The 22,177-nt window shown below is 34.7% G+C and overlaps 1 protein-coding gene and 1 long non-coding RNA gene across 3 annotated transcripts in view; one reads left to right on the top strand and one right to left on the bottom strand.

Moving 5' to 3' along the window:
• The first annotated feature begins 510 nt into the window (after positions 1–510).
• The window catches only part of LOC143224927 (serine/threonine-protein kinase SBK1-like), a 28,263-nt gene continuing 6,596 nt past the window's right edge, over positions 511–22,177 (top strand). The window contains exons 1-2 of one of the 2 annotated variants that reach the window (XM_076453422.1): positions 662–799; positions 15,396–15,469. Coding sequence is in view for 1 of the 2 variants with exons in the window: in XM_076453421.1 (XP_076309536.1) it covers positions 609–799 (191 nt within the window). In the remaining variant the exon portion in view is untranslated. Of the gene's footprint in view, positions 800–15,395; positions 15,470–22,177 lie in introns of both variants that reach the window. The other variant, XM_076453421.1, reaches the window with a different exon arrangement.
• On the bottom strand, positions 3,628–21,569 carry LOC143224928 (uncharacterized). The gene is made up of 3 exons (XR_013013517.1): positions 21,293–21,569; positions 20,319–20,373; positions 3,628–3,929 (listed from the first exon to the last, which is right to left on the bottom strand). It is a non-coding gene; the product is annotated as an uncharacterized LOC143224928 (long non-coding RNA).

Genomic DNA, 22,177 nt, shown 5'->3' with positions numbered 1-22,177 from the left:
TTCGCGCAAAGCTACACGATGTCTATCTGTACTAAAACGAGAACTTCCCATACCGGGAATCAAACACGGGCTTCCTGGGTGAAGGTCAGGTATCCTAGCCACTAGACCACATGGGAAATAACAATGGAATGACAACTCGGGAGAGGGAAAATATATGAGGGAAAACTAAAGAGAAGATGGAGAAACGATATAGTGGCTAAAGCAGGAATCCAGAGGGAATGATATGCTGGGATTACTGGACTGGTCTGACGGAGGGCTACATCCAACGAAGGTTGACTGCAGCTTAGATAGATAGATAGAAGTAATTTAGAGTGTTCTCTTTGCCAAGACGGAACAGTTCCTGCTTTTGAGAGTATCGATTCCCGGCTGCAGAACTTCTCGTTGGACTCCTTTCTTTTTTTATTTTAGTTTCCTGTTTGTCAAACTACCGATTGCTTCGCTCAATACAAGCAATGCATCGCAAGCCTTAGCGCCGCGCTGTGACGTCATACACGCGCTTTAGAAGAGAGGCTCTCGTGGGTCACCCACACTAGTTGCCGCCATCATTTGGTTACTGTCACCTGCAGGAAGCGGACGTTCTGATACAGAAGAAACTTTTCAAGAACTTAATGTTTCAATTATTGTTTAAAATTCGCATTTCATTATTTACTGAATCAAATAAAAGGAACAGAGCAAAACTGTTCAGTGAACCGAACACTGAATCAAACTATATTTGGCCTGTTGCCAAAATCACTCAATTACTCCTGGAGACATCCCGACGTTATTTTTTTGTAAACGAGGGACCAAGATGGAGATTAAAGTAAGTCATTGATTAACTAGCGTACAAACATTTTTTTTAGATACATTAAGTATATTTATAAATATATGTTGATTAAATACTTGTTTGAGTGCAATTAAGCACAAAGCTGCACAAAGAACCATCTGTGCTCTGCTCATCACGGGTATCGAAAGCTTGTTTTTAACGTTTTAAGTTCGGAAACTTACCGCTGTGTCAGTGCAAAGCTGTTGATTAAAAAAAAGTTCGTTTGTGAGATTCTCGTAAACATATATCGTGCTGATAATTAATTAATAAAGAGTTATCAAGTTAATAAATTCGAAATACCTATCTAAGGTGCACTGTTACCAAATTGCGATTTTGTTAATACTTCGTTATTTTGAAGTAACTTCGAAATGATACAATGGTATCACATTATCTCAGTAAATGTTCAAATCTAATCACAGGACAACATCTTACAGTTGTTAGTTCAAAAACTAAGTAACTGTTAATCAGAACATGTTTTGTAATGAATTTGTGCCATAGATCCCCAGATGGATAAAAAAAAAGACAGAAACAAGTATTCGTACCTGAATTAGTGTCAGGTCAAGTTGTTGTAAGATGCAGAAGTGTCGTATCTTAAGTATAACTTGCATCAAATGAAATTAGAATCTGTAAAAAATGGTTGTTTTAGAGCTTTCGTGCAAAGTTACATAAGCGTTCTTACTTATGAGCTGATAGACAACAGCGTCCATCGCCAACACTTGACCATCTGGTAATCTGACTTGGTTATCGGACAGTATAATGGGATGTGATCGTCATGTTTTTAATATACAGTCTTGGTAGACAAACCGTTAGAATATACAGTCTTGGTAGGCAAACCGTTAGAATATACAGTCTTGGTAGGCAAACCGTTAGAATATACAGTCTTGGTAGGCAAACCGTTAGAATATACAGTCTTGGTAGGCAAACCGTTAGAATATATAGTCTTGGTAGACAAACCGTTAGAATATACAGTCTTGGTAGACAAACCGTTAGAATATACAGTCTTGGTAGACAAACCGTTAGAATATACAGTCTTGGTAGGCAAACCGTTAGAATATACAGTCTTGGTAGGCAAACCGTTAGAAAAACAACACACAATAAAATAAATAAATGAAATATTGTGTTCATTCTTAGGAAAGACATCATATTGTTGGAAACTGTTCAGAGAAGGGTTACTAGAATGGTGTCTGGAATAGATGGGTTGTTATATGAGGAAAGGTTGAAATCTCTCAAACTGTTTTCTCTTGAAAAAAATAAGAATCAGAGGGGATCTGATAGAGGTGTTTAACAATGTAAATGGAACGGATGGTGTTGACGCTTATTTGGTTTTGATTATTTGGAATTAAGTACAAAGATACACAACAAGCTATCTGTGCTCTGCCCAACACGAATATTTAAACCTGGTTTTTAGCGGTGTGAGTCCGCATGCATAACGCAAGTGCCACTAGGGGCAGCGTTGACGCATCATCTCTTTTTATATTTAACAATGACACTGGTAAGACTAGGAAACACGAGTATCAGTTTCGGCAGGATACGAGTCATTTTCAGCTAAGACAGTTTTAGTTTTCTAATAGAATGGTTGGTTCCTGTCACACCAAACATGCTCGCCCTTTCAGCCATGGAAGCGTTATAAAGTGATGGTCAATCCCACTATTCGTTGATAAAAGAGCAGCCCAAAAGTTGGCGGTGGGTGGTGATGACTAGCTGCCTTCACTCTAATCTTACACTGTTAAATTAGAGACGGCTAGAGCAGAAAGCCCTTGCGTAGCTTTGCGCGAAATTCAAACCAAGATGACTAACCTTTGATGTTGCAAGGTTGTTTTCGGATATTAAAGACAGAATAAATTTAAATGACTTTAGAAAAGGTTTATTAAGGATGTGAATTATAAGGGCTGGCTCTAAGTGATTTATTTTAAGTTAACTTAGTTTAGAGTGTAGAAAAGCCGATATGGAGTAATATATCTCATATTGTCCCAAAATTTATGTTATGTTAAGATCTATAAACCAACTTCGACGCCCAATATAAACTACACGTTTTTAGTAAGTTGATCGTGCGTCAAGACAATCAAAACCTACCCAATTATTTTTTCAGAATAATAAAAAAATTTTAAAGCTTCAAAAATAAAACTGCGATTATTATATGTTATCCATGCTTGAACATTTCATTCTGCAAATTAAATTAATAAGTTAGTGTTAATATTAAAGTAAAAAGCGTGAAGAAATGATAAACATGAGAAAAGAAAAAACACACAATAAACTTATGTGTAATTTAATACACAAACACAATTTTACCCCTTTTGTTCATGAGGGTTTGGTTTGAAATCCCATTTGGAATGAAGATGATTTTTAAAGTAATTTTTATCTACTAAGTGTTATAAGTGTTTGCAACTTGAACCGTACCTTATACTTATTACCTGAGCTGTGATGTCCGATGATTTGTTTGTTTTGAAGTTAAGAACAAAGTTACACAATGGTCTATCTGTGCTCTGCTTACCACAGGTAACGGAACCTGGTTTAAAGCGTTGTAGTTATTCAGATGTCAGGAATTGATAGTACGGAAGTTATTTAGATGTTAGGAATTGATAATACGGAAGTTATTCAGGTGTTAGAAATTGATAGTACGGAAGTTATTCAGATGTCAGAAATTGATAGTACGGAAGTTATTCAGATGTCAGGAATTGATAGTACGGAAGTTATTCAGATGTCAGGAATTGATAGTACGGAAGTTATTCAGATGTCAGGAATTGATAGTACGGAAGTTATTCAGATGTCAGGAATTGATAGTACGGAAGTTATTCAGATGTCAGGAATTGATAGTACGGAAGTTATTCACACTTTGTTGTAATAAAGATAGCACCAATATAATTCAAAGCCTCATTCCACATTTTGGTGTAATAAAGATAGCACCAATGTAATTCAAAGCCTCGTTCCACACTTTGGTGTAATAAAGATAGCACCAATGTAATTCAAAGCCTCATTCCACACTTTGGTATAATCCCATTTTTTCTTTGATTATAGGATTCAGAGAGATGGCAGTGGTTGTCTTTGTCTAAATGTATCCCTTTATTCTTTCAATTCAAAATTAAGGACTGCTATGGTAGAGACCCAATGTGCTGTTTCTTCCAAATATCTGTAAAAAAAACAACAACAACTGGGATACATTTTAGTGCACGATACCAGTTTTAAAGAAGAATGCCATAATACATTTCTTAAGGGATATATCAGGAAGCTGGATTACTTTGTTTTACAATGTTTACTGGAAAAGAGGAAGTAATTCATTACGATACCTTTATATCCGAAAATATTTTAGTGTTTCCAAGAAAATAAACACAAACAAACTTAAATTTCGGACATTTTTTATAAATCTTTTGGAAAACAAAAATTATTGTAGTAGATTGTCTTAAATATCAGACACTTTTTACATTTCTAAAATAATGCTAACCATTTAACTTTAGTATTGGTTGTTTGTTTTTGGAATTTCGCGCAAAACTACACGAGGGCTATCTGCGCTAGCCGTCCCTAATTTAGCAGTGTAAGACTAGAGGGAATGCAGCTAGTCATCACCACCCACCGCCAACTCTTGGGCTACTCTTTTACCATCGAATAGTGGGATTGACAGTCACATTATAACGCCCCCACGACTGAAAGGGTGAGAATGTTTGGCGCGACGGGGATTCGAATCCGCGACTTTCAGGTTACGAGCCGAACGCCTCAACCTACCTGGTCATGTCGGGCCTTAACTTCAGTAACTTGGAAGTCAAATACGTTTTGAGGAGGTCTTCGCACGCGACAACGTGACTATGAAGACAGACAGATCTCGGAGAACTGTTGGTACAGAGTAGCTGAAAGTCACACTTTGGGGTTACTTCCACACAATATTAATTCGGTTTCTCGAATTTTCGAAATTTTTTACCATGTTTCCATGAAAACAAAAAAAGTAATGTTACCGTAAGTACTTAACATGTTTTTTACAAAGTTTCCATGGAAACACAGAACAATACTTTATGCTGCTTTAAATGTGTTTGTTTTTGAAATTTCGCGCAATGTTACTTAAGGGTGCGTAAGCCATCCCTAGTATAGAACTAATAGACTAGATGTAAGGCAGCTAGTCAACACCACCTTCCGCCAACTCTTGTGTTACTCTTTTATCAACGAAAAATGGGATTGATCTTCACATAATAACGCCCCCACAGGTGAAATCTCCGTGTTCTTAACTATGAAACAATAATGTTTCATCTGTCTTCCATAAGTCCCGTGTTCTAAACTATAAAAGTACATATATATTTTCCATAAGTCCCATGTTCTAAACTATAAAAGTACATATATATTTTCCATAAGCCAAGTGTTCTAAACTATAAAGCTATAATGTTGTTTATAACCTGTAATCAGTCATCTGTCTTCCATTGTCCTACGTTGCTCTTAACCTGCAATGTTTCATCTGTCTTCCATAGTCCTACGTTGCTCTTAACCTGCAATGTTTCATCTGTCTTCCATAGTCCTACGTTGCTCTTAACCTGCAATGTTTCAACTGTCTTCCGTAGTCCTACGTTGCTCTTAACCTGCAATGTTTCTTCTGTCTTCCATTGTCCTACGTTGCTCTTAACCTGCAATGTTTCATCTGTCTTCCATAGTCTTACGTTGCTCTTAACCTGCAATGTTTCTTCTGTCTTCCATAGTCCTACGTTGCTCTTAACCTGCAATGTTTCATCTGTCTTCCATAGTCCTACGTTGCTCTTAACCTGCAATGTTTCTTTTGTCTTCCATTGTCCTACGTTGCTCTTAACCTGCAATGTTTCATCTGTCTTCCATAGTCCTACGTTGCTCTTAACCTGCAATGTTTCATCTGTCTTCCATAGTCTTACGTTGCTCTTAACCTGCAATGTTTCAACTGTCTTCCATAGTCCTACGTTGCTCTTAACCTGCAATGTTTCATCTGTCTTCCATAGTCCTACGTTGCTCTTAACCTGCAATGTTTCATCTGTCTTCCATAGTCTTACGTTGCTCTTAACCTGCAATGTTTCAACTGTCTTCCACAGTCCTACGTTGCGCTTAACCTGCAATGTTTCATTTGTTTTCCATAGTCCTGTTATGAGCGTGATGTGCCGCTGAACACACTCCAAATATTCAGGTTTTACGGCGTTATAGTTGTTATGGTCAATCCCGCTATTCTGATAAGAGAAGTACAGGCAGCAAACCAGCAGATCTATGTAAGGGACAGCTATGTCTGAGAATTACGCCATCTATACCTTGCCATTTATTTCGCATGCAACAGTTTTGGCTGAAATTACCACCAGAGTACTAATATTTTATATACGTTTCATTGTAGTTAGAATGGTAAGTTAAATGTTCAACACTATGTAAATAAGTGTACACAAACGACTGTATACAACAAGTTGTCTATCTACCATAACACCTTGTAATACGGGTACAGGTGTTGCCTGTCGACTGACACAGAAAGACACCGTAAGTATACAGTTCTAAGATGCGTGTAGTATGCTACTTTCCCTTCAATATAAGAAACGACCATAGAATCCAGGACTGGTGTTTCAGAATGAATGAAGTCTGTGCTATGTGCCAAGAAAGTAGCTATTATTTATGTAAATGTAGCATAAAATGAAAACTTATCGACCGAAAGTTGTTCTTTGTTGATGTAATTTAGAAGATAATTATTCAGAAAACGTGTAATAGAAATATGTATGAACTTTGTTATCAGTATGTTACGTATAATAATTTAACGCGGACGAATCTCCAATTTATAATGTTACGTATTACGATTTCAAATAGCCGCAAATTTTAATATGAGTTCAGAAGTTAACTGAATTTCCATATGTATCAAATTTATGATATCTGTCAACAAGACTGATACACAGCTTTCTTTATAACACGAATATATTTTAATATACAAACAAATTTATATTTTATAATATCGGTTACTACAAATAGTTATTATAAACTATTATAAATATTTATTATATACAAGAGTTTTACGAACTATACGGTGTAGAACTGAATATTTTATCGATGGTCCAAGCCCACGACGAGCAAATTAATTCTGAGCTGATATTGTTAGAACTTTCTTAAGCTAGCTAGCTGTCTTTTTATTGGCTAGCCTTACACCGCTTACAAGCTGTCTTTTTACCGATGAAGTTATTTAATGTTCTCGTAGAAATACTAATGGCCGAAGTTAATTCACAGAAGTTTGTAATGTTCGAAATCCATAAACGTTCTAGGTAAAATATCTGTAGTTTTCGTATTAGTAAGCGTTTATCACAATTATAGCTTCCTAGGCTTATAGTATACTGACTGTAGCGACTAAAATATTCTGTACTGTCTCTCGGTGCGATGGTTTATATACTTTAAGTCGAGATTATCGAATGTTCAATTATGTTTTGTAAATCGTATAATGTTGACGTTTGCTCTCGAGAATCTTCTAAACATATAGAGAACAGGCAGGACTTGCGTAATACACATCCAACAATACATGTCACATGCATCAAATTGAAACAACTTACGATTATCATCTCGAACTTGAGCTAGTAAGTAATAATTATTCATAATAATATAAAATATCCTTTACTTGTTCTTTTATTAAGCACAAAGCTATACATTGGGCTATCTGTGCTGTGTTAGAAGCCTTCCGACTTACCACTGATAAAGACAAATGAATATTTAGACAGAATATTCAACTTTATGAAGTTAATTTCATTGGCAGTCCAGTCACATTCTTCGCCTAGATGGTATTTTAGACGACCGTATGACAGAACATGGTAACTCTTTAAACTTAGCAGTTATCTAGATGAAGAGTGCGAAGGTTTTGTAGATGAAAAGAACTTTAAAACAATGCGTAATTCCAACAATGAACAATACGTAAGGATCGAAAAACCACAGCCACAAAAAAACAAAACTGAAACCAAAGTCAGTTAGGTAGAGTATGAAATAGAAACTGCTTGAGAATAGTTGTAAAACAAAACGTTGTATAAGCTGATATATGTCCGTGCACTGGTACTTTTTAGCACTGGTACTCTAGGTTATTTATTTCATTATTATTATTTTATTTTATTTTTGAAATCCAGAGTTAATATTAAACTCTTCTCAACAGAAGCGCCCTCTTGCAGCAGTAAAATTTTCCTAGAGATTAACGGTTAAATAAAGATCCAATGAGCTGTAACGTTCTAATGCCAAAGACAAGTCTCTCCGTATAACAATAAATGAAAAAAAAATCATCAATTATATACAACATGAATCCTTGGAAATAAGAAGTTTTATATCTGTATCTTCGATTTCATAAAACGTTTTTTCTTTTGTGTCGTTAGAATGACAGAAATACGTGTCTTTCTCACATGCCACGCTTACTTATGATACATAATGTACGGCTGATGCCAAATGATGTTGTCCCATCACGAACACGACACGCCACTTAAAACATTCGAGTGCTTTCGACCTATATACCTCGTGACAGTCTGTAGTAAGGAGTTGTTCGCACTAACGCTCTTTTTGTTACACAGCTAACTCCTGTAATAAATGTCAAAGCACGTGAGAACTGACATTTAAATAACATCACTGGTCTTTTCTCCTAAGAATGTTATTTTTTTCATGTTTGTTTTACGTTGTGTGTTACGGAGTATGATTTATCTCGGACGAGCCACTACTTTATTATGTTACATATTACAATTTAATATAAAGTTAATTAAATGTCAATATGTATCAAATTTATTATGTTTGCCAACAAGATTGATACATACAATTTTCTTACTTAATACAAATATATTTTAATATAGAAACAATAATACAATTTATAATGACGATTATTACAAATGATGATTTATATACAAAAGTGTTACAAACATAAAAGTAGTGCTGAGTCTTTTATCTGGTGTGGAACTAAATATTTTATCGACGGCTCACAATGAGCAAATTAATTTCGAGTTAATATCAATAACGTTCATTTAACGGGTAGCTAGCTATCTCGCGCTGATCACACGACAATTTTTCACAGTAAAAATATAAAATATCTTGGTATAAATCTGGCATCCGATGGTGATCCGCTGAAGTGAAATTGTTTGTGGTGTTCGAAATTTATAAACGTTCCTGATCAAATATCTGTAGTTTCTCGATTAAAAGCGTTAATCACAGTTATAGCTTCTGAGGTTTACAGTATACCAGCCGTAGCAAACCAGCAATATAAACTGTCTCTCGGCGCATCGTTTTATTAACGTTAGGCGAGGTTTTTGAAATTTCGGTTAGCAACAATACTGTTATGTAGATAAATATATATTGTTGATTCTTATACTCAAGAATCTTCTACAAATTTAGTGAACAGACGGGAATTTCGTAATACATATTTAACAGTATAAGTCACATACATTTCTAAATATAAATTCAACATACACAAACCTCGATATTAAACTATATATATAATCGTTAAACAGTTACAGATATTAAAGAGACCATGAACACTGTAGAAAATGTAGAATTTACAATTTTGTTATAGTGTACCAATTATTTAACACATTTTTATTTATTAATCTAATTTCTGTTTGTTTGAAGTTAAACACAAAGCTACATAATGGTTTATCTGTGCTCTACCTGCGATGGGTAACGAAACCTTGTTTCTAGTGTTGTAAGTCTGTAGGCATACCGCTGTGCCACTGGAGGGGCTGTTAATTTGAAAAACAATAGTTTGGAGTAGTTATGAATCCGTATTAAAAAAAAAAAAACCTTTCCCATTTTTTGGATGACCAAATCCTACTATTCTGTCACACATAGTAGTTGAAGGGTAGACGGTGTGTAGTCTTCCATGTAGTTTGTAATGATAGAGGTTTTCTGCAGATGGCTTTTGTATAGCTTTGGGCGAAACTAAAAGAGAGAAACAATTAAAATTAATACGGTTGTTTCTTTGTTGTTAAGCACAAAGCTAAGCTGTGCTATGAACTATTTGTGATCTGCCAACTGCGAGTATCAAAGCCCTATTTATAGCGTTATAAGCCGGCAGACTTGATGTTCGACCATTGCAGTGGTGGAGTAATAGGTGTAAAACTATCAAAATGATGCTAGTTTATGATAAACAACCGCCTTAAAACATAGTGTGTCCCATAGTGTGTGTATGTATGCGGACTTACAACGCGAAAAAAGCAGGTTTCGATACCAGTCATGGGCAGGGCACATATAGCCCATTGTGTAGCTTTGTGTTTAACTTCAAATAAACAAAACTATTACACAATAAAGATTATTTTAAAATGACACGAATAATAACTTGTATACGTTTATGATGTATTTCTTTAAAAGCTATAAGCACCTAGATAACGGACTCTAGAGTTTAAGTCTCTAAACAAACTAACTACCGACCCATCACAACAGTGATAAAGTAATTTTCTGGCAAGATGGGTTCAATCTCACTTAACCCTCATACACCCGGGGGTGGGGGGTCAAAAATGGGCCCACTTGTGTTTAAGTTGTTATAGAAATATCAAAGGTGTGACTTTCGGGCCTAAAAATGTACCTAATTTAATCTATACTAATAACATACTATATTAATACGTTTAACATGTATTTTATGCAAATGGGGTATTACACCCCTTGTCTAATGTCGAAATTCACGTTTTCCACATTGGGGGTCATTTTTTGGCCCCCGTTTAAAAAACTCAATTGCATTTCTGGTAAACAATTAAATGATATATTGATATGAAATTTTGTGTTCTAGAACACTCTATAAATGTTCTCGAGCATTCTAGAATATTCTTATCTACGTTGCAATAGAGAGCCCTCAATGATGATGAATCAGGAAAACCTGAAATAATATCATACTATAACTCCACCAAAGGAGGAGTCGATACACTAGACCAAATAGTTAGATTCTTTTCCACAAAAAGAAAGACCAGAAGGTGGCCAATGGCACTATTTTATAACATTCTTGATGCTGCCGCATACAATGCTTACCTTCTCTATCGCCAGCGCCATCCAGAATTCGCATCAAAGTACCAAAACAGAGCAAGACGTGAATTTCTGAAGTTGCTTACTGATGAATTACTGCCTGAAGAAGATACAAATGAAGTGATCCCTCCAAAAAGACACAAAGTTGCTGAAGAGAACGTTAGGAAATGGTGTCAAATATGCGCACGTGATTCAAGGAAAAAACTTCTTCAAAGTGTATCAAATGTAGTAAAATGGCTTGCAATGACCATAAAGTTACCCAGAATGTATGCATAAATTGTATAGAATAAATATTGTGTCCAAATTTATACTTTGCTTATATGAAAATAAATTTTTTAAAAATATTTTTGGTGGGGTTCAAAAATGACCCCCAGTGTGGGCAACGTAATTGTTTTGAGTGTGTGTACTAGGGTTAAGCATGGCCAGGTGGTTAAGGTACTCGACTCGTAATCCGAGGGTCGCGGGTTCGAATATCCGTCACACCAAACATGCTCGTCCTTTTAGCCATGGGGACGTTATATAGTGATGGTCAATCCCACTATTCGTTGGTAAAAGAGTAACCCAAGAGTTAACGGTGGGTGGTGATGACTATCTGCCTTCCCTCTAATCTTGTACTACTAAATTATATACATATTCACTTCCAGTTAAAAATGTGCGGTTTCTCTCAGCAAGTCAGTTCCTCTTTCTCCTAAGAAAAATGTTAGTAAAACAGTTGCTTTAAATAGAAACAGATTTGGCCTGTTTTTCACAAGAGAACGAAGCATTTAATGAATGGAAAGAAGTGTTAACATGACTTAAATTAAACGTTTGCATTATATGCTTCGTTTCCCCACAAAAAAAAACACACCAAAAAACAAACATAAATTTGGAACCATGGGTGAGTTATAAGGGTAAGAGTCAAATCGCACTATTCATTTAGACGAGAGTAATAGGTGATGTTGACCAGCTGCCTTCTCTTTAGTGTATCAGTTTGAGGTTAGAGCCCTTCTGACAAACAAAAAATCTTCATTCATATTATGCCACTATATGATAAAAAAATCCAACAGTTTTTTTAAGACTTTGTAACTTATGATTATAATTGTTGTTACCGAAACCAGTCAGCTAAAATTTCTAATAACGATTTTATCTTTCACTGCCCAAAAAAACGTCGTTTTTGTTCTTTACTGTAAATAAATGCTGTTTTTTTAAAGTATAAAATGTAATAAAAACGAAATTTTCTTTACTAAATAAGGGATAGTTTAAATTATATTTATTTTCGTGAACCCGAGTGTATCGAACAAATTTAGTTTTAATTTTATATGTTGATGCACGATGGTGACGATTACTGCTAAAGGTAACGAATTAGGCAGTTATTAACTTACTCAATAGGTTTCTTAAAAACTAAAAAAGAAACGTTCATTAGCATTTCAAAAACATCTTAAGAACTGAGACGAAGTGAGGAACAAAGCTTGTCATTCTGCGTTTACTCACGAGGCGAGGTTAACTACAACAGAAAAGAGAGTTCTGTAACATTAAGTTTACATACATAGCGGTGTCTGTTATTTGTGGGCGTATATCATTTTCCTTTTTTTTTATTCTGTGTATTTTGTTTTCGCTTTAAGATGGAAACTATTTTCCTAAACGCCTCTCCTGCTCTTATTAAAACTATAATAATTACAAATTGTGATTTTTGTAACACGTGGATTTTTTTATCATTTCAAGTACAAAGTTCTTTTCATCCCTGACTTTCTGTAACAAATAAACTCATTGTGCCAGAAAAGAATGTAAATCTTTTAAAACACCGCCAACTCTTGGGCTACTCTTTTACCAACGAATAGTGGGATTGACCGTCACATTATAACGCCCCCACGGCTGAAAGAGCGAGCATGTCTGGTGCGACCGGGATTCGAACCCGCGACCCTTGGATTACGAGTCGAACGCCTTAACACACTTGGCCATACCGGGCCTATTAATGTTTGCATAGTAAGAGTTACTGTTTCAAGGACAATGATAACTTTGACCGACATTTGTATCCCAGGATACTTCTTCTTGTTGACCTTAATGGCCTTATTAACTCCAACTGGTTCGGGGTTGGGAGATAATTTTGTGTTAAGGTAAGAATTTTTACACCTGGCTAAAACGGCAACCATATAGGACGTTCACTGAGGGGGGATTCGAACTCGCGACCCTCAGATTGCGCGCCGAGCGTCCCAATCACCAAGCCATCATAGGCCCATATTTTAGAATACCAGTCTTTAATAACATTTTGTTGAAGTCTGCTTAATCATAAAATGAAGACAGCCAACAGCCAGTAAGAAGGTGGTATTGGCTGTATGTTTGATTAGCCAAACGAAAAAGGAAAAAATCTTTACCAATAACTGGATACAGAAGCAAAATCCCCTCAAACGACTACAATAAAGGAGTGATATAGGCCACAGATATGGATCCTGATTACTCCTGTTTCATACCAGGCACTTTGGATATACTATAACACTTGTGTGCGCCTACGGTCCTTAAGTCGTTTATATCTGATTGAAACTGAAGGTTTCTTATATTCTAAGATTGCAAACTTAAGACCAGATAAAAGTAAATGAATCTGTCCTTAAAAGTACATAACGTTGGCCACGGATAAAGAAGGTGACAGCTGTGTAGAATCTCACCAAAGGTGTAAACACAGAATAAATATCTCAGTACAGTTAATAATCGAACCTTTGAAGATCTGGACTTGAGCTTTCTTGGGTTTCATTTTTAAGATATATTTCTGACAAAGGAAACGCAAATTCCTAGGACCACTACTAAAGTGAACAGTTTTCAAGAAAATATCACGTGACAACCAGTAGACTCCACCTAACTGAACACATTCATAACAGCAAGACTATCAGAGAAAAAGGTCCTCCGACTTACATCCCCATCTATTGTTTAGATAATAAACTACAAAAAGACTGATTAATTTCAAATAAGTAGTGTATTAAGTTAATGCGTTTTTCCAGATCTAATACTACATTATCCTGAGTATCAGCTTACAGAATATGTTCCTCAGAATTGCAGGGTTTTCTTCGCTTATATTTCTAACCATGTAATGATAAATATTACAATACAGAAACGTAAGGGAGCTTGTTTTATTGTTTTCGCTTGTAGAATTATCGTATAAGCCACCAGAATCTTCATCAAGTTTGTAATGATTATAGATGTTACCATGTGATAGTTTCTAGATAAGAAAAGACACTACCATAAACCAGAATTGTTTTACTTTCGTTGATGATTACTGTCTCCTTGTATTTACGGTCCCGAAGAGAGTTTCTCTTTGTCAAAACCACTGATTTCTCTTTATTTATCGGCTCAGTAAGCAGGAAAATCCACAAGGGATAAAAATCAATTACGTCAGCTTCGTTGCCTTGACAACCTAGCTCCTTGATACTGAAATAGGCGTCTTCTTAACATGTCTTGTTTACAGTGACGCCCGTTATACCAAATCGAACGTTTCTGGTAAATACGCTGGCTAAAATTGCTGCGTATGCGTAAAAAGATTGGGTGAGCTTTATCGCGCCGTAATGTAAGCAGATACTTAGCAACAAATAGACTTGCACGCAGGATAAGAATGAAAACTTGAAAACTGTAGGTTAATGTCATAGGGTTAGGGTAGAATATTGCACAGTGCTAGAGTTAGGATACTATATAGGGGTGCGGTTTGGCCCTGTCGTAGTACTCTAAATTTCAAATTTGACGACCCGAGTTTGAATCCGTATGATAACCACAAAATTACCCTTGGACTTTAAGTTGGGGGTGTCTTGTTGGAGTCAATCCATTAGAGTGCACGTGCATATTTGGTATTAGGTGCTTCTAAACTCTCTGCCTTCCTTCTGGTTAATACTTTAAAACTAAGAACAGCACGTGCATATTTGGTATTAGGTGCTTCTAAACTCTCTGCCTTCCTTCTGGTTAATACTTTAAAACTAAGAACAGCACGTGCATATTTGGTATTAGGTGTTTCTAAACTCTCTGCCTTCCTTCTGGTTAATACTTTAAAACTAAGAACAGCACGTGCATATTTGGTATTAGGTGCTTCTAAACTCTCTGCCTTCCTTCTGGTTAATACTTTAAAACTAAGAACAACAGATAGCTTTAGTAGCTTTGTCATACGTGTGAAATACATATATTAGTTTAATTAAGTTATCGATATATAGGAGGCTCAAAATTTTAAAATAAAACAGTGAGTTTTTTTTTAATCTATAAATTATTGACACAGTTTTGTTTTCTTTATATTTTACGTTTTACTGACTCAGCTTTTCAAAACAGCAATTTTTATGCCTGTTTCTTTTGCATTTTCCGAAACCACTCTTTATGAGTTCGTGGATCACAATAAAATAATTCACTTCTCACATGATATAATATGTAGGCTTTAGAAAAAGTTTTCAACTTGACTAGTGCAGGAAAGGATATTGGTAACTAACCGAATACATTGTATTTCTGGAGAGTTGTGTTGTTGGATAAATATGGTTCTTATATTTAGTGTTATAAGCCACACAGTTAGAGCTTATAACGCTAAAAATCTGGTTACGATTCCTGTATTGAAGAGAGCATAGATAGCCACTTGTTTAGCTTAGTGCTTTTAACAGTGAACCAATCTCTCGTGAGAAATTCTGCAAGGACATATAAAATGTTTGATAAGATTGTTTGTTTCTTTCAGGTTTTACGCAAAGCTACACAAGACTTATCTGCATATAAACGTTTCAGCTTTTGAACTGATAGATTAGGAGGAAGGTAGGTAGCTTGTCAATACTATCAACCACCAAGTTTATAGCCACGCTTATGTAGTTAAACAATGGGGTTTGACAGTCGCTCTTATAACGCCAAGTATATATTTGTGGCAATGACCCGCGAACCTGAAATGTTTTGGTTCACAGTCTGAACTCTGTAACCAACAGGCTACGCCTCGCCTTACATTTGTATGTTAAATTTCAAAACTTATTATTTTTTGTATTCATTTTATTTCAGAATCGCATATCAACATACCACTCAAAATCTCACCAGTATCAAACTCTTAAAATGTCTCGATACACGGGTATCATAAACTATTATAAGCATTTTATAAAATGTTAAACTAAAATGATAAAGTTCCATTCGATAATCCACCTGTCTACATGACATCATGAGATATTTGTGTGTGTGTAATACTATTATTGTTAGTTTTGAATACATTTCTGTATTAGTCAGTAATATCCGAGATCTCGGTATTAAGAACTTAGGCCTAATTCTTGAAGAGGTTACTTAGTAAGATATATTTCTTGCCATCGTCCTTATAATGCAACATATTACTGAACACGTTTGTATGTGAGTGTGTGTGTGTGTATTTGAGAGCAAAGCCGCATTGGGCTATCTGCTGTGTCCACGCGGAGAATCGAACCTCGGAATTTTACTACATTGTTGAAAGCCATCGACACTCACTGGAACTTAATACCGATTCCTTTTGGAATTTCAAATGGAATACTACTTCTTGCTTTTGGCAGTTTTTTTTTTTTTTTTTTGCATTTCATAGAATTTCAATTTGAATAATGTCTGAAGGAACATTGGTAACTTATTAAACACACGTATTTCTGGCAGAGCTGAGTACCCAAATTTCTTTCAGAGTAAATTCAACCACCGTTTGTAAGAATATATTCAGAAACTTCTAGGGTGATCAGAGAAAAGATCATACATATTAATATATTGGAAACACAATCTATAATAATAAAAAGGCATGTCTGTTTATGCGTGACCACTAAAACGCCGAAGGGAAAAATCCTAGAAACCTAAAATTTTGTACCCATACCAAGTAGATCATGAGGGTGTGCATCTGGGTATTATTACTTATCCTTTTCACGTGCGTGTGCGCATGCAGGCCTATAGTATGTCAGTTAGATTAACAACTTCTAATGTACTGAAAAGCCAGTACGTTTTAGTAACAATACGTTCCAACAGTGACTTTATGTCATGTTGCTAAGAAGCAAAAGTGTAATCTGGTGCTGTTGTTAGTCTGTGTACTGAAAGTATATAAAATGAGATCAATAAGCAACAAAACCGGAAAAATATTTGTTAATTTTTAATGTAGTCAAAGTTGATTAAATAGTTTTGTTTTTTATTAAATCTTTGAAGAGATAATAATATAAAATAGTTTAATTCAAACACGATTTAAGTTTAAAACTGGACCGATATTTTTACGTTTATGATAAATTTTATGCACTCGGTTAAATATATCAGTCTAATAACCCGTTTGAATCCGAGTGCTTTCGCTAGTTATTGATGTATCTTGTTTTGAACCCTGACCGTTGTTAAATTACTCTTTAGTAGCTAGTTTTTGGTTATTAACTGTAATAGAGCCAAAGAACGTAAAATGTGTGAAGTTGGGCAAACCTTTCAAACAGAATAATATGTATAATACATAGGATTAATATTATTTTGCCACATTCACTGAACAATGCTAATCTACTTGAATAGGCTTTTTCTTTTAGTTAAAACTGTTCTATTCAAGATCCTATAAATATTAGTCGTATAAGCAATTCATGACGTCTTACTAAAGCGATCGTTAAAAGGCATGTGTTCCAATTATATCTGTGCTACAGGCAAGATTCTATAAATATTAGATTATTCATATCCGTAAATGACGAAGTTTCCCTGAAAAGATTTTAGTTCCAAGGACTGATATTTTAAAAAGGTTTGTCACATATATAGGGTCGATACGCGTATATTTGTCGCTGGCAAGATTCTATAATATAAATACCAGGTTATTTATATCCATAAAGCTAAGGTTTATGTATAAACCTAGGTCTGTTGTAACAGTCTTAAGTCTTTTATTGATTTGTGTTCATAAATAAGTTCGCAACTAAAGCTACAAAATGAACATCACAATATTTTACCGTTGTTTTGTTTTTTGTTTTTCACATTGTACCCCGTCAATGATTTTATGATTCATGAGATGATTGGTAGCAACTCGTTTTCTGTCTCCAATAGTAAAAAAAAATATCGATTATTTATGTTCTCATGTAGTAACAGTTGATATAGGAAATTTCAGTTCTTAATAGAGCATTATGGGCGAGGCCCCGGTATGGCCAGGTGGGTTAAGGTGTTCGACTCGTAATCCGAGGTTCGCGGGTTTGAATCCCGGTCGCACCAAACATGCTCGCCCTCCCAGCCGTGAGGGCGTTATAATGTAGCTGTCAATCCCACTATTCGTTGGTAAAAGAGTTGCCCAAGAGTTGCCGATGGGTGGTGATGTCTAGCTGTCTTCCCTCTACTATTACACTGCTAAATTAGGGACGGCTAGCGCAGATAGCCCTCGAGTAGCTTTGCGCGAAATTCAAAAGAAACAAACAAATCTTACGGGCGAAAATGAAATGTTTTCGAAATGCATCTGCTTACAGTTTTAAATATAGAAATAATTTATCAGCGGTCCCTTATTTGACTGCAAATTGTCACGTTTTACTACTGGTGCTTTTAGTCAGTAAATATAATTCATTATGTCTGTGATATATACCTGTAATATTATATCTAAGAAACTATAGAGGGCCATCTTCATTCATGTAGTAATAAGTGTGTGTAAATATTTGATCAGTTATCTGGAAAAGCTCATGTTAAAATGTTCAAAGTTAGCTTCGTAAAGATATAAAATAATATCACCTCAGCTTACCGTATGCTGCTTAATTTAATATACTTAATAATAAACGCTCTATCGCTAAAATCTCCACGGTTATATCAAGACAGGCATGCAGTCAATGTTCTAAGTATCAAAAAGCACATCACAAGAATGAATGTGATACTTATACATTTTACTTTCAATGTGAACATAGTTAAAGCACTAATCACAGTAAGGACAAAATAAACACGTTTTAAAGTTGTCTTATTACAAATAGATCAATGTTCAGAGCTTTTTCAGGATAAACACAGTCATGTTAGTGTGAAAAATAGACTTTAATTATATATTGTTGACTTTCACATTTACACGTATCACTTTTTTTTCAGGTGTTTATTAAATATCCAGGTTCAATAAATTACGCTCAGTTGTTACACACTAGTATATATTAAATATCCAGGTTTGTTAAATTACGCTCAGTTGTTACACACTAGTATATATTAAATGTTAGGTTTGTTAAATTACGCTCAGTTGTTACACACTAGTATATATTAAATATCCAGGTTTGTTAAATTACGCTCAGTTGTTACACATTTCACACTTAGCTGATACTCTTTCGCACTAGATTTGTTTCACGTGGTGTTGAAAGAAAATAAAAAGTGAATTATGTTCTAGAATATTTCGTGTTAAAAATATCTCCATTCTCTCAAAACAAGGTAACAGATATTTCTTTAAGTTATTTTAGTTTAGCTTAAACTACCAATTTCATTTCTCGCCCTTACGTGGTTTAGCCAGTGGCGTAGATAGGGAGGGGGGGCAAGGAGGTACATCTGTCCCCGGACGCAGCATCGGATGGGCGCCAAATTGATGTTACATAATTAGGAATTATGGCTCACATTTTGTCACGAGGGGGTGCGAAAACTGACTTTATCCCCGGGCGCTGAAAACCCTAGCTACGCCATTTGGTTTAGCAGTAAGAGTGAGGGCTTATCTTGCTAAGTATCGGGTTTGATATCCACCGTAACTTTATAAATAATACCAAACAAATCCATTTTAATTTCGTTTTTTGTTTTCCCTGTGTATTATTGGTTAGCTAGAGGATTATAACTCTAAAATCCGAGTTCGAATAACTCGTTGAACACAACGCAGATAGCGGAACGAAGGATATTAATTCATTACATATATAAGTTGCATTTCATATTTTATTCGTTTCAATAGATGGCGCTTTGCAAGCATCTTACCACCATTTCTGAGCACATTCCTTAATAATATTGAAAAGAGGTAGACTTTAAAATTGTTTCTTTATTGTGTCAGTTGGAATCTCGCTATTATATGTTTGTAACTTGTCTGTGGTGAATAGGACTGTTTTGATTTTACGCACAAAATTAAATAACAGCTTGTAATTGTTGTGCTCACCGTCACACACACACCAATACTTCGTTTGTTTGTTTCATGAATGTGACTTCTTCTTTTCCACTTTAGCGATTTTACTTAAATATTCAGATAAAAGTTGACTATTGTTACAACTAGTTTCATTAACACTGTTGGCTATTCACCACCATAGCCCCCTTCAGTGATAATTTTGAGAGGTTATAACACTAAAAAGCACAGATAGACCTCGCGCTTAACAGCAACAATAAAAAGAAAATTGTTGGTTGTGTTTTTAACATCATTTTTGCTTGTATGAAAATTATTACTGTATATTTTTGGTTTACTATGTAGATTTAAGAATAACCTAAATCTTATAAAGTGGACGGACCTCGTGAGATATTCTTAGAATTAAGGTTGAAAATATCGTAACAGCGAAGATATCCAACTAATGATTAAATATAGCCTAAAGATTATATATGTGTATGTGTTGGTCTATAATATTAAATAAATTCCAATCAATTTATTACAGAGGAAAGACTTTATAAAGCTATAATTTATTTTTAGCTTTCAAATGTATAGGTAGCTGACTTGAAAAAGTAATTTCTGAAAAGACAGCAGCGTCATCTATCTTACCTCACAGAATTTGAAAAATCACGTAGGTCTTAAGTCAAAGATTTAGGTCTTCAATCTGTAATTAAAAGTAAATAGACAGTAAACGAAATTAAATATAGTTATATTAATGTGTATTTTATACATTATTGATTTACTAAATTTAATGATATACAAACACTGTATGTTATGATAGGATCTTAGCTAAGCACACGAGTGAGGGTATGATAGATAATAAATATTTTTATACTGTTACACGTATACCTTAATAATCTACTTTCCGATTGTTATATCAATCTGTTTATATATTGTTTAATAGTGTTTTTAACATACACGAGAGCCCACGAGTTAACACGTTTTGTGAAAGCTTATTTTAACGTTATTTTTTGTAGTGAATAATCTTAACAAACAATCACTTCTTAAGTGATGTTTGGACAGGCACTGTCATTTGGATAAGTAGACATATACTGAATAAAGTCTTGGTTAATATCCTTCAATACAGAATGTTATATTCACACACATTGTTGAATTCTTTATAAAGTATTATAAATGATGGACAATAGCATAAGATTTTGTCTGATAATCAATGTAAGACATGTACAATATACAACATAAGATTTTGTCTGATAATCAATGTAAGACATGTACAATATTTTTCCATATAACCACTGACACGCATGGAGTGAAAGGAAAACCATGTTGTTCGTTTCAAAAATTGAAACATGAAAGCAAAAGAAAAAAACGACTCTTTGCGTCATCACTTGGTAACCAGTAAAGATACTAAATTCAGCTGTAAATTTTCTCTAATATTCATCTCAAATTTATTTTTCACCAATTTTTTAAATAAAAATATCTTGGTTACGTGTTCTGATGCATGAGAAATACGATAAAATCATTACTTTACAAATCAGTAATCAGTAACAAATTATTACATCTCGTACATGATTAATATATCAAGGATAATTAATGTAAATTTTGATTGGTATTCCTACACTCACCTTGGGGAAAGACTCAGGGGTGACTTTGGGGCTTGTAACGTGGTAGAGACTTAGCACAGCTAATCTGCTGGGAAACTTTACGCGCTTTTTTTTTCTTTTTGGAAATGACCTAAAAAGTAAGTTTTTCATTTCCCTTTTTAAGAGCCTACATCTACATATTAATTAAACAAAAGTTATTTTGTAATATGTTATTATGTTTTTACACATAATATTCCCCGTAAGTAAATTTTACCTATCTGGATTTATACTTGGTATGTATTATTTCAATGTAACTACAATAAAGAATAAGCGAACTTTCCTCCAGTGTTTGTAAAACGTAGAGAACAGCATAAACAGCATTTACTGTGCCATCTAGCGAATATTTATTGTAATACACGATAGCATACGAATAAATCGGGACAAATAATTATAAATACGGTGATAGGTGGTTTACCTAATTCAAATTAGGATTTTTTTTAAAAAACATGGAAGGGGCCCAAATTATTTCAGGCAATTCACGGAAGGGGTTAAGAATAAAACAAAACAATATTCTTACACAAAATAAATTTCTTTCGTTCTGTAATTTCATCGCTAGAGGGACAATTTGTAATCAGTGACATCATAAGCTTTACATATCTTCTTATTCAAACTTCATTCAAACTCATCTATTTTTGAGTAAGTAGACGTATTTATAAAAGTTTACTAAACCAGTATAGAAAATACGAAAATTAATGTTTTACGTTAGTTTACGAAATTTGTGATTTAAATTTATCGTTGTTTTGCGCAAAGCTGCAGAGAGGAACCAAACCCGAATTTTAGCGTTGTGAGTCTGTGAACTTATCACTAACTCATGTCAACTGAACATATTACAAATTTTAAAGGAAGTTTAGCAAGAGGAGGATGCAC

This window comes from Tachypleus tridentatus, chromosome 9, assembly GCF_004210375.1.
Source record: "Tachypleus tridentatus isolate NWPU-2018 chromosome 9, ASM421037v1, whole genome shotgun sequence".
NCBI classification, from domain to species: Eukaryota; Metazoa; Arthropoda; class Merostomata; order Xiphosura; family Limulidae; genus Tachypleus; species Tachypleus tridentatus.
Note: the sequence above shows the minus strand (reverse complement) of the source record. Positions and strands in the feature narration are given on the sequence as shown.